Source organism: Prionailurus viverrinus, chromosome C2, assembly GCF_022837055.1.
Source record: "Prionailurus viverrinus isolate Anna chromosome C2, UM_Priviv_1.0, whole genome shotgun sequence".
Taxonomy (NCBI): Eukaryota; Metazoa; Chordata; class Mammalia; order Carnivora; family Felidae; genus Prionailurus; species Prionailurus viverrinus.
The window spans coordinates 104,372,415-104,386,404 of record NC_062569.1 but is presented as its reverse complement, the minus strand read 5'-3'; the positions used below and the strand labels follow the sequence as shown (position 1 = coordinate 104,386,404).

Genomic DNA, 13,990 nt, shown 5'->3' with positions numbered 1-13,990 from the left:
GACCTCCCAGGCCTTCCATCTCCCTCTGCTAATATTTGTGTTGAGTGTTGCCTTCTGGTCATTGTGCCCTTTGAGAGAAGTGCTACAGCTGTCCGCAGGGGGTGCCTGGCAGTGGGTCTTCTCCCGTTCCCATAAACTTTCAGTCAAGGCTGGCTGCCAATGCCGAGCTTAGTGCCGTTTAGGAAAAGCACTCTCATCAACAATGTTAAACTTGCAAATAAAGAAATCCTGAAACCAGCCCTGAAACCCTTCTTTACCAACTTGATGGCGCTACTCAAGCAATAGTATGGGTTGGGGAAAATAAGTGACATAAGCTTTCTTTCCAGATCATCATGATAAAGCCATCACAGGCTCTAAGAAAATAGCGATTTGTAAGGACTCACAGAAGAATTGTTTTAGACTCTAGATATATTGATTCACAAGTGGAAAGTGGCTTAACTTAAAAAAAAAATCTCTTTCTTTCATGAGGTTTTGCTCATAGCAGTTCAACTGCTCCTTTTTATTGTCTGAGCCGTTTGGAAAGGAGGAGCTAATTGGCCTAATTTTTCAAAATGGAAGCAGAGAGAGGCAGAGGGGTCAGTTACTCTCCTCCTGGCTATATGGAGAATCAATAGAATTCTTTTTGGCTGCAGATCTGCCTCTGCCCCTTGGCTGCTGCCCGGGTCAATTCTGCAAGATAGGAACAGCAGTCAGTCAATGAACCCACCTCAGTGGCTGCCTTCTTGGCCTTCTCTTCTGCATTTTGACACCTCTGCACTGCCTCTTCAGCTTCTTTCTGCATCCTGGTAACATCAACTTCCAGCTTCTTCTTCTGGTTGAGGAGGCTCGTGTTCTAAAGCAAAGCAGCACTCTCATTAGGCAAGTTGAGACCAGCGATGCAAAAGCAAGCTGGCAGGTCGAGGACATGCAACAGGAATGGGCTCTGGCCGGGGGTGAATTCTGTTCTAAGCAGCCATAGTCAGTGAAGCAATATTTCCAACCCCAGGAAGCCACACTAGAAAACTCTCCTTTGCCATCAAAGGCATATTTGAATGGAAGGGATTTCATCCGTTAGACGTTCAATATTAAAGACCTAGCAGTTTGTCTGAATAAGAAAATAGAAATGGATCCAGGTAATCTACAAGCCCCAAACATGTGTTTGGTTTTCAGCTTGCTGAGGAATATGATTTTCTGCCGTTTGTTCTTTGATGTTGTAGAAGCAAGTGTTCCAGAGCACAAGTCGGGGTCAGTTGCAGATATGCGGGGAGCAGGAAGTTGGGGAATAAAAATCGGTTTCCAGCATGTTGCTCCAGGAAAAATAAAAACAAAAACAAAAATCCAATTTCCTCTTTATCTACCTCCCTTTCTATCTGACTTTGCAATGAGGAGGAGGGAAGTGTAGCTCAAATAAGCCTCAACCCCCAGGTCTTAGGAAGCCCCCCACTCCATGGGAGGATTATTGCTGTTCTGTGGCTGGTACTGTCCTAATTCTTTCTTTCCTGGGTTGTGACACTAGAGGCTAAGGCTCCTTTTGCTTCTATTTAGTCCACGTTTGAAGCACAGCTTTTCTGAGGGTGTGAAACCTTAGCACAGAGAATGTATATAAAAAGCACAGGCTTCCTATTTTTGATTTCTCTTCATTGTCCTTTCACTTTTCTCTAGCTAGTGCCTTTCGCAGTGGCAGGATTGTACCTTAGAAATAGAAAGAAAGATATTCCAGCCTCACAGGTTCTGTCCTGCTTCTTCAATGGAATGAAGCATCTTCATCAAGGCTTCCATGCTCTGTCCTCACAGACAGCTAGGTTCTGTGCTCCCACCCCCGCCCCAGGATTCTCCCTGGTAGTGGTCGTGGTGGTGGGGATAAGTGTACCTTACTGGAATGTTTTCTGGATCCTCACTGCACGTAACTCCATAGAAACTCTTTCTTTGTAAAGGAAAGTACAAATATAAATGCCGACTTGTTTGTACATAGAGTCATTTAAAATCTGCTAAGGAGATAATGGCCAAAATCTTTTTAAGCTGAATGGCTCTTTATTTGGTTCTTTTTGGGAGGAAGGGGGTTAGGTGGTATTGTGCAAAAGAGCAATCCAGATTGTCACAGTTCAGGTTTGAAAAAGAACACATGTAATCAGCCAAGGATAAGTTTGGCCTTGTATGTTTATTCTAGGCTTAGAGGTCTGGGAATGCAGAAGGAACTAAGAAGGTTCCATAAAAGATTCATTATTCTATCAAAAGATTGACAGCAGTCTATTAATTGCAAGGTGTCCCCACATGATTAAGGTTGGGGAGAGGTTCTTGTGAGCAATGTAGTATCACCTAGATATGCTGGTCACAGGGTAGCTTCTGGACCACCAGCATCATCTGAGTATTTGTTTGATTCTTGGGTCCCACTGCAGAGATTCTGATTCAGTAGGTCTGAAATGAGATCTGAGAATTTGCACTTTTGTGTTAATTTCTGTTATACACCTAAATTTTTCGGAAATTACACTCTAGAGGTCAGGTCTCCATGGCCTAATTTTCTTTTCATTTTTTTTTTTTTCCAAATTCATCTCCTCCTTTGTCTGTTTTTGCTCTGGTTGATGTCCTCATCTCTCTCCCTAGGCTAGTGGTTTTTCATCATATTGGGACCCACTGGTGCATTATCAGTTATAATATGCATGGAAAATGATTTATTACCAATAGCTATTAAGTACTACAGATAGATGATTACTTTTAAAAAATTCAATATCCTACTTTATAAGAATCCTGCTCATTGTATTTACATAAGCTTTCTTGAGAGAGAAAGAAAATGTTGAAGCGAGTTAGCTTGCCGGGAATTATGCAAAACATACAGCCTATTTGTTCCATATCACATGATATCTAAATAGGGTTGTGTCATGCACAATGTTTTGACGGACACAAAAGTCAAACTGTAAGCAAAAACTAATTGCAATGCTTCCCAGCTGGTACATCACTGGCTGATCCTTCCTTTTTCTAGCATTTCTCGGTGGGGGCACAATTGGCATTCTGGGAAGGGCAATTCTTTGTGAAGTGGGATTATCCTGTACCTAACACAGATATTAGTATCTCTGAACCCTGCCCACTAAATGTCAGAGGCACTTTGTAGTCACTGTGGCAACCAAAATGACGTTTCTAAATACTCCAAGGTATGGCAGTTCTGTCTATAGTTGTTTTAATCCACCATTCACAGCAATCACCAGAGTAAACTTCCTAAAATGAAAATCTGATCATTTCACTCTCAGCTACTCAAAATTCTTCAGTGGATCCCCATTCGCTGCAAGAAGGAATTCAAACTGCATTAGCTTCAGACTCAAGGTTCCTGGGGACCTGGCTCTCCCTGCCTCTTAGCATCATTTCTCTGATCTCTCCTACCCCTACCCCACTATGCTCTGTGAGTACAGCAATTTCCCTCAGCAGCCCACATCTCCTCCTCCCCCATGCTTCTGTCCTTGGCTTTTCTCTCTACCTGACAGGTTGCTTATGTGTCCTTTATGACTCTGATTGAGCACATTGTGTATCTAGCTATGCCTAGGACTGTCAGGGAAGGCTTTCTGTAGGGATGTGCTTGCTCTGACACTATACTCCAGCAGCGCATTGAGTTCCTTACTTGGCTCTTCGCTTTTTTAGGACAATGGAGACATTCTGCACGTACACCTCATACAACTGCTCCGGTTATGGTGGGTGCCCTATAAATGTTGAACGATCCATTTAGTATACACATTTATCCTAGACGCTGTGGTTTCCTCTGATTCTATGAGAATGGCAAACGATCTAAGAATCCTTGCTTCATGTCACTTATATAACCTTCCATGGGGAGCCAGAGTCCTGACAGCTCATATCTGTCAGCAGTCACTTAGAATTGTTAGAAATCTCCTGGCTCTGAGGCAGGAGAATTTTTTTTTTAATCCTTGGAGAACATGTGACTTGGAGGGAACAGAAGAAACAGGCAAATGGTTCTGGTACACTAGGGAATGTTCAGCTCTCCCCAGCTTACTGGCTGTCAATGTCCTGAGAGTCCATTCTTTTGGACTTAGTGTTATGGATAATATTGTGTCCTCTCCAAAGGAGATAGGCTGAAGTCTCTAAATGTGATCTTATTTGGAAATAGGGTCTTTACAGAGGTAATCAAGTTGAAACAAGGTCATTCGGAGGTGTCCAAATCCAATATGACTAATGTCCTTATAAAAAAGGGAAATTTAGACACAAATACTAACAGAGAAAAGATGATGCTAAGACATATAGAGAGATTTCCACGTGAAGGCAGAGGATTGAAGTGATCATCTATAAGCAAACGGACACCAAAGATTGCCAAAAATCACCAAAAGCTAGAAAAACTCAAGGAAGGATTGACCTATGAGATTCAGGGAGAGCATGGCCCAGCCAACAACTTGGTTTCCATCTAGTGTTGTAAGAGAATAAATTTCTGATGTTTTAAGCCACCCAGTTTGTGGTCCCAAGTGATAGCAACCCTAGGAACTTAATACATTTGGGAATGAGTGAAGAGTGTGCCCACTGCTGCCAAAGGCTCTCTTTATGCCTCATATGCCACATCCATTGCCTGACATGGCAACTATTATGGTCCAAGGCTGAACAATGTGTGGAAACCATTGCCTTCATCCAGCTAATACAGCTCATAGGGAGAGTTTATGGGCCTCACCTGGATGTGGAAAAGATTGATTTTCTCTGTGGCCTGCAGGAGCTCTTCCTCCGCCAACTTGCGCCCACATTCCGTCTGTTCATACAAGGACCTCAGCTCCTCTAGCTCAGACTGGACAAGAGAGTTGTGCCTCTCAGCCACAGCCACCTGCTCCTTCAGCTCACTGTTCAGGCGTATGCTGTCATCTAGCTGCACCCGAAGGTCCTGTGAGAGAAAACACAGGCCTGGGGCACAGATTGCTGAGTTCAATGGGATATGCACCTGCATGCATGCTCTAAGCAAAGCTCACCAATTTAAGTGTGTTCCTGCTTTCTTGAAGGATTAGATTTGTTGTCCTTACTTTTATTTCTCAGCACAATCTGTCTCTTGGTTTGCTTATTCCCTGCCCTTATATTGCAATTTGTACCTGGATTTGAATCTGAAGCTGGCCCAGGGATTTGGTTGTCTCTGACACCTGTCGGTTGGCACAGCTAAGCTGGAGTTCCATCTCACTGAGGTTCCCTTCCACATTCTTCTTCAGCCGTGTCGCTTCAATTCTGCTCCTAGTTTCAGAATCCAGACTAGACTGCAGGGAGTCAATAGCGCATTGCTGATTCCTCCTAATTTTAGAATAACATTTAAGAGAAAAAAAAATCATGCACCCAAATTAAGAAAGGTTACCTGCTGTGCACATAATAGTTTAGGAAACATAAAAAATTAAAATTCAAGAAAAATTCTGGGTAATTAACAAAATGAGTCTAAGGGGTTGTCATTTTAAAAAACATAGAGGTTGAAGGGTTAGGTTAGTGAGCATCATAATAGATTAAGTTTCCCAGGCCAGCTTTTCTCAAGAATCAAGGAAAGTATCAGAGAATCTTTGTGAGGCCCTTATGTCCAGTGGGACAGCCTTAGCCTTACCTAAGACCCCTTAAGGGAAGGCATAGAACAAACATCTAGATTTCCTGCAGTGGCTAAGGATGAAGGAAGGATGCTCTTCCAGACAGCTATAATATTTAAACTACTTTCAATGGTAAAACATATCTGAACAAGGCAAGAAAGAGCCACCCAGGCTTAAATCCCAAGGACAAGCAATATTGCTCTAATGGCCTATTGTTGCTTAGCCCTTCTAGAATAGCATGGTTATCTTTCTGTAGGAGTTGGAGTACAGTCAAGGGTAGGCTGAGAAGACCAACTGCTGTGTGAGGATTGAGTTGCTTCAATATTCCTCATGACAACAAAACCCTACACTGAAATTATACTTGCCAAGTGATAGAAGCTTAGACAATAGATGTGTGTTGAGGGAAACAATGAAAAAATCTAGGGAACCCATGGCAATCATTTCCCAGCCTTCCTGCAGTCAGTTTGGAATTATGTGACTGAATGCTGACCACTGGATCATGGGCAGAAACGTTTGTAGGCCTTGCCCATACAACATTTTTACTTGTATAATCCAGTACTCCCCTCTTCCTCATCTATGGCAAACTTGGTAGCCACTTTTGGAGGATTGTGGCACCACAAGATGGAAGGAAACTGGGCTCTTGAATGACTTTGAAGAATAGTGGCTCACTCTATATCCTAACCTACACTGGACTCAGACACAAAACAAAGATGAACTTTGATAGTTTTTAAAAAAATGTTTTTTAATGTTTTTTAATTTATTTTTGAAGGAGAGAGAAAGAGACAGAGCATGAGCAGGGGGAAGAGCAGAGAGAGAGGGAGACAGAATTCGAAGCAGACTCCAGGCTCTATGCTGTCAGCACAGAGCCTGATGCGGGGCTTGAACTCACAAACCATGAGATGATGACCTGAGCCGAAGTCAGATGCTCAACCGACTGAGCCACCCACGTGCCCTGAACTTTGATAGTTTTGAGTCAAGATTTGGTGTTTGTGAGCCAGGATGGTTTAACTGCTATAACTAACACCCCCAACCCCCGGATTAAGCTCACCCTGTGAAATAGGACTTAGTGCTGAACAGGCAAAACAGACATGGGAAGAGCCTTCCTATTCTTCATCATAGAGCCCATTATCAGAAATAGCAAAAATGTACTCATCTTGGATCATAATTATGTTCTGCATTGAAATAGCATTGAATATGTGTCCTGAACTCTGAGGCCAATCAGGAAGGCATATAGCCCACATGGGATAGTTGTGTGGCTCAGGTTTCTAATTGGGTAACAGGTGGAGGGGCTGTTTTTCATGACCAGTTGTCTCCCCATTAGTAGGTGAAAATCTCACAAGTACTTATGGAAATGTATGGGAGAATGTAAAGCCCAGAGTTAGCACCTCTTCTGTGCTAACCTTATGTCCCTGGCCCCCACAAATTGAGATCAGCCTCTCATGACTAACCTTGGTTGTGGGCTTTTGTTCAGCTTCCAGGTCATAATCCTACAGGAATACCAGTACATAAAGTTAACCCAGACTGTTATAGCTGAATATGTACTTCCCCATTTATATATTGAAGCCCTAAACCCAAGTACCTCAGAATATGACTATCTTTAGAGACATGGCCTCTACAAGAGGTGATTAAGGTAAAATGAGGCTATTGGGTGAGGCCTAATTTAATCTGATTAAGAGAAAATTTGGACACACACAAACACATCAGAGATTCACATGCACAAAAGAAAGATCATGTGAGGACATGACAGGAGGGCGGCCATCTGCAAGCCAAGGAGAAGCCTCAGGAGAAACCAAACTTGCCAACACCTTATTTTGGACTTCCAACTTCCATAATAGTGAAAAAATAAATTTATGTTGTTTAAACCACCCAGTCTGCATTTCATCATGGTAGCCCAAGCAGACTTATACAGTGACTCATACTATCAACATCACTAAAAGCTTTAAGACACTTTTTTGTTTTATATTGGGGAAACTCACTTTTGCCACAGCTGACTCTCCTTATACAGGAACACTAAAGCATCCCTAGCTTGGTATCAAAATCCTTTATACAGACATACATTCTACTTAAGCAGACAATATTTCAAACTGTACTTTTACACAGTTGTTTATGAATCTTCATGAGTGCCTGCAGACAGTAGAAAGTGCTATGGTTTGAGAGGCTTGGATATGATACAGGCCTAAAGAATGGCCTCTAGACAATCAACACATTTCATGCATAGTCAATAAATCTTTAAAATGAAAACTCTTCCAAGTACATTTAAAAAAAAAATGAAGCACTCAGGACCAGAACCATATAGTAAGAAGTTCTTTCATTCCTCCTGCCCCCATCCTGACATGAAATGCAGTTTGAAAAAGAAAACCAGATACAAAAAAAAAAAAAAAAAAAGAAAAGAAAGAGAGAAGTCAGTAAAAAAACTGACAACTTAAGGGAAACCATTGACAAAACAAAAAGGCAACCTACTGAATGGGAAAAGATATTTGCAAATAATATATCCAGTAAGTGATTAATATCCAAAATATATAAAGAACATATACAACTCAACACAAAAAATAATAGTAATGCTAATAATATGATTAAAAATGGGCAGAGGACCTGAATAGACTTCTTGCCAAAAAAGACACAGATGGACAACAAACACATGAAAAGATGCTCAATATCACTCATCATCAGGGAGATGCAAATCAAAACCACAATGAGATGTCACCTCACACCTGTCAGAATGGCTAAAATCAAAAACAAAAAATAATGAGCATTGGTGAGAATGTGGAGAAAAAGGAACCCTCAGGCACTGTTGGTGGGAATGCAAATTTGTGCAGTCCCTATGAGAAACAGTATGGATGTTCCTTAAAAAATCAAAAATAGAATTACCATATGATCTAGTAATTATACTACTGGATATTTACTCAACAAAAACAAAAACACGAATTCAAAAAGATATGTGCACCCCTATATTTACTGTAGCATTATTTACAATAGCCACGTCATGGAAGCAACCTCAGTGTCCATCGATAGATGAATAAAGAAGATGTGATATAGACTTCCAGAGGAGATGGCAGAATAGGAGGACCCTAAGCCCATCTCATCCCCTGGATACAATTAGATAATACCTATATCAGTGTAAATAAACCAGAAAATATCACAAAGAGTGGCAGAGCCAACTGTCCACAGCTAAAATTAGAGAAGAGACAACAATGAAGGTAGTAAGAAGGGTGGAGATGGAGACATGGTCAAGAGCTAAATGGACCAATGGGATCGTCCATAGAGTGAGACACATAGAGTTGAGGGAAACAGCTCTTCACACCAAGCACCCCAGGCACTAGGAACCCATACAGGGAAGGCAAACCCTATAACTTCTGGCTATGAAAATAAGAAGGGCCTGGCCTCACAAGTTCCTACAATCAGGCTTAATACCTGGAACTTTAAAAGTCAACGGGATGGCCTCTGAGAGAGCAATAGGAAACTGAACCCCATCCTTAAAGAGATAGCATGACAAACAGTCCCTCAGAGATACAGCATAGAGGTAGCATTTTGGAAAATTCCTAGGATATATGGGAAGATTTATTTACTAATCTTCATAAGGCCACTACTTTCAAGAGTAGGAGATGTAACTGACTTTCTTTTTTTTTTTTTTTTTTTTAATTTTTTTTTTCAACGTTTATTTATTTTTGGGACAGAGAGAGACAGAGCATGAATGGGGGAGGGGCAGAGAGAGAGGGAGACACAGAATCGGAAACAGGCTCCAGGCTCTGAGCCATCAGCCCAGAGCCTGACGCGGGGCTCGAACTCACGGACCGCGAGATCGTGACCTGGCTGAAGTCGGACGCTCAACCGACTGCGCCACCCAGGCGCCCCTTACTGACTTTCTTAACAGATAGAAACAAATACAGAGAGTTAGACAAAATGAGGAAAAAGAAAAATGTGTCCCAAATGAAAGAGCAGGATAAAAATCACAGCAAAAGAGCTAAATGAAACCAAGATAACAAATGCCTGAAAGAGAATTTAAAGCAATGGTCATAAAGATACTCACTGGACTTGAGAAAAGAATGTAGGAGCTCAGTGAGGCCCTCAACAAAAATATAGAAAACATACAAAAGAACTAGAGATGAAGAACTCATAACTGAAATTTAAAATACACTAGATGAAAGCGTAGAGGAAGCAGAAGAACATATCATCAACCTGGAAGACAGAGTAATGCAAAGCAATCAAGCTGAATAGGAGAGAAAAAATAATAAAAACTGAAATTAGACTTAGGGAACCCAATGATACCATCAAAGATAATAAGATTTGCATTGTAGGGACTCCAGAAGGAGAAGAGAGATAAAATGGGGCATAAAGATTATTTGAAGTAATAATAGCAGAAAATTTCCTAAATCTGGGGAAGGAAACAGAAATCCAGATCCAGGAGGCAATGGGAGTCTCCAGAAGAATCAACCCAAGGAGGTCCACACCAAAACTCATTGTAATTAAAATGGTAAAAAGAAATTATAAACCATTTTAAAAGCAGAAAGAGAAAAGAAAACAGTTATATACAAGGGAAACTCCATAAGGCTATAAGCTACTTTTTTAGCAGAAACTTTGTAGGCCAGAAGGGAGTGGCATAATACATTCAGTGTGCTGAAAGAAAAAACCTGTAACCAAGAATATTCGATCCAGCAAGGATATCATTCATAAGAGAAGGAAACTTAAAAAGTTCCCAAACAAAAGTTACAGGAATTCAGGACAACTAAACCAGCCCTACAAGAAATGTTAGAGACTTTTTTTTAAAAGTTTATTTATTTGAGAAAGAGAGCCCAAGCAGGGAAGGGGCAGAGAGAGAGAGAGAGAGAGAGAGAAACAGAATCCCAAGCAGGGGGAGCCTGACACAGGGTTCAAACTCATGAACAGTGAGATCATGATCTGAGCCAAGATCAAGAGTCAGAACCTCAACCAACTGAGCCATCCAGTTGCCCCAGAAATATCAGAGACTTTATGAGTAGAAAGACTTTAAGTAGGAAGAGTAAGAAAAGTAGGAAGCAGAAAAGCAGTAAAATTAAGTATATTTATAAAAATCAGTTAAAGGAGTCACAAAATAAAAGGATGTAAATTATGACACCATATACCTAAAATGTGGAGGGGAGAAGAGTAAAGAATGGGTTCAAACTTATGGGACTGCTAAATGCATGCTATATATAAACCTGATGGTAATCACAAATCAAAAACAAGTAATAGATATGCAAAGAGAGAGAGAGAGAGAGAGAGAGAGAGAGAGAAAGGAATCCAGGTATATCACTAAAGAAAGCCTGCAAAACGTGAGAGAAAAGAGCAAGAGAAGAAATGAACAGAAGAACTACAAAAACACCATAAAACAAGTAACAAAATGGCAATAAGTACATACCTATCAATAATTACTTTGAATATAAATGGTCTAAATGCTCCAAACAAAAGACATAGGGTGACCAAATGGATGAAAAAGCAAGACCCACCTATTTGCTGCCTGCTGGAGACTCATTTCAGACTGAAAGACTGAAAGATAACATCCCTATGTTTATTGAGGCATTATTTACAATAGCCCAATTATGGAAGCAGCCCAAGTGTTCATCAATAGAGAAATGGATAAAGAAGATGTAGTATATACATATGTATATACGTGACACATTTTATGTATTTATATATGAATATTACTCAGCCATAAAAAAGAGTGGAATTTTGGATGGATCTAGCAGGTATACTGCTAAATGAAATAAGTCAGAGAAAGATAAATACCACATGATTTCAATCAGATGTGGAATTTAAGAAACAAAACACACCAGCAAAGAAAAAAAGAGACAAACCAAAAACCAGACACTTAACCATAGAAGACAAACTGATAGTTACCAGACAGGAGGTGAGTAGGGGAACGGGTGAACTAGGTGAAGGGAATTAAGAGTACACTTATCATAGTGAGCCCTGAGTTGTGTATAGAATTATTGAATCACTATATTTACACCTGAGATGAAGATAACACTGTATGTTACACTTTTTTTCAAATTTAGAATTAAAAAAAAAAAACAACATTAAAACTTGTAAAAGTTATAATGACTTTAAATGGACAGTCAATTCATTAGGTCACTTTTTTTCTCCTGCAATATTGTTTATCTGTATCAGAGAAATGTGAGATTTTCCTTAATTCTAATACATATAATTTCGATTTAAAATGATTAGCAAGGTATTTTCCTAACCAAATACCATGCCTGAGTGTGAAATCCTATTTCTTGAAGACATGCTAAAATATTTTACTTAGAAATGAGAAGAGACTTAAACACATTCTTCTGGCAGAGACTCAGACAATAACTGAAATTAAGTTTGATGGTGCTTATAAATTAAGACCATGTGTGAAATTTGACATCACTGAGTTTTGAGGAACAGGCCAAATGGAAGGAAAACATGATGGAACATTAAAAATAATGTGTAGACCCCTAAGGCTATAGAGGCCAGGGTTGGGCAAACTAGAAGTTATAGGCCACTTGATTTCCTATTGTGTACAACTGCTTTCAAGCTACACTGCAAAGTTGAGTAGAGATAGAGACCCTATGGCCTACCTGCAAAGCCAAAAATATTTGCCATTGATGCTGCTCCAATGCTATCCCAAAATACGGCACCTTGGCATATTAAATATCTTAAGCTCAAGGAGTTTGAGAAAACAATGGAAGCAGGAAGATCAATCTAAATTCTGCCCTTTTTCCCTGAATGCAGGAGATAAACCTCCCTCGTGAAAGATACCCTCTCCTGTACAGAAGGAAGGGAGACATCCTTGTTACCAAACAGTGAATTTAGGGCCAAGAAGGCTGTCTAAACAAACCTTGTTAATTCTTCAGCATTTAAACTACCACAAGCCCAAATCCCTGTGCCTTATCAATTCTTCACAAGTTTATTGTTTGTCTAAAAGGTATAAAACTTCCTGCTCTGGTTGTGTCCCCCCAGTCTTCATTCTTTTGTGAAAGCTCCCATGGAGATTAAAAATTCAATAAAACATGTAGACTTTTCTCCTTTTAAACTGTCTTAAGTCAGTTTAATTCTTAGGATCAGTCACAGACCCAAAGAGGGTAAGGAGAATTTTTTTCTTCCCTACACTATCTCATCCTCTACAGAAAATTTGTTTAACCCTGCCAGAGGCGATCAAACCAAAGCAAGCTTTGGACTGCAGGACTTTCAGTCCCTCCTTCCCAAGACCGTCAGCAGCACCTCTCTGGCTGTGCCTGAGAGAACACAGGCTGGGTCCATCCTGGCCCTCGGCCAGTGACAAGACACTCCCATACTTCAGCATTTCCCTGAACACCCTGAGTTGGAGGAGGTGGCCTCTGTGAACACCGGTGGACATCTGTGGCCTCTGAAAATTCAGGACCCACCTGACCGACTTGTTTTCAACCCAGTTCTGAGTCTTGTGGTCAAACTGGATGCAGGTGACAGGTAGGGCCACCAGTTGGCCTTCATGCTAACTGCCATTATGCCTCCTTTTCTGTATCCAGGATGGAGAGGGCCAAAGCCAGCCACCACACCTCCTCCTCTCCTTCCATTAGTGACTGCATTATCACCTCCCTACCTCTACCTATGTCAATTAGAACACTGTAGGAAAAAAAAAATGTTTTTGAAAGAAAGAAAGCCCCATCAATCCATAAAAGTTTAGGAAGCCCCGACAAGAATAGCAGGCCCAGTGTCTGGCCAACATGAAGTGCTCAAATATGTATTTAACAAGCAAAACATATGACACATATCCCAGCTGCTCATACTTTCACCACCAACAGGCCTGGGGCTCACTGAGGATAGATACGTCCTCCCAGGATGATGGCTGGAGCTCGGCGGAGGAGGAGTTGAATGAATCACCCCTCTGCAAAACCCTCAGGGCTCTTATCTTTGCCTCTGAGTCTCTTTGGCTTCTCTGGTCCCTTCCTCACACGCTTCCTTCAGTCTCTGTGGCCTTTCCCAAGGTTTATGTGGACGCAGGACCTAGAACCTCATCTTGCCTTCAGGCCATATTTTCCTCGAGTTCTAGCATTTACCTGGCTTATCTTGATTGCTCAGAATCCTCTGCTCTCCTAGTGCTTCTCCCTGCCATTTTGTGCAGACTCCTCAGGGCCCCTTCCTCTCCCAGCCCCTGAGGCCAGACCAAATAATCAGATTAAACAGAGGCTTCTGATACATTCTGCACTGGCACAGAAACGTTCTGCAAGGGCACTTGTGATATTTTGTAAGATATGCTCATCTCTCCTTTCCGGATGTACCTATTATAGCTATTATGGATCATTAACTAAAACTCCTGACTAGCTCGCCCCACCCTCTAGCCCGCCTCTTCTTTTTTCAGCCCCTCCACAGCCCCAGCCTAGAGTTCAGCTCTTTCTTCTCCCAGCCCTGGCTGTTTGGATCTCCAGCTTCCTTTGCACTAAGATTATTATAATTGGTGAACTGCTCTAAGACATTCAGATGTACCTGACGAGAGGCAGACTCTCTGAGGATTCATTTTT

At 41.2% G+C, this 13,990-nt stretch overlaps 1 protein-coding gene across 1 annotated transcript in view; it reads right to left on the bottom strand.

Annotated features, from left to right (window-relative positions):
• Positions 1-13,990, bottom strand: part of MYH15 (myosin heavy chain 15) — a 146,365-nt gene that overhangs the window by 24,310 nt on the left and 108,065 nt on the right. The window contains exons 35-37 of the mRNA XM_047875153.1: positions 5,043-5,235; positions 4,637-4,840; positions 707-832 (exon numbers count right to left, since the gene is read on the bottom strand). Of these exons, the coding sequence (XP_047731109.1) occupies positions 707-832; positions 4,637-4,840; positions 5,043-5,235 (523 nt within the window). The remainder of the gene's footprint in view (positions 1-706; positions 833-4,636; positions 4,841-5,042; positions 5,236-13,990) is intronic.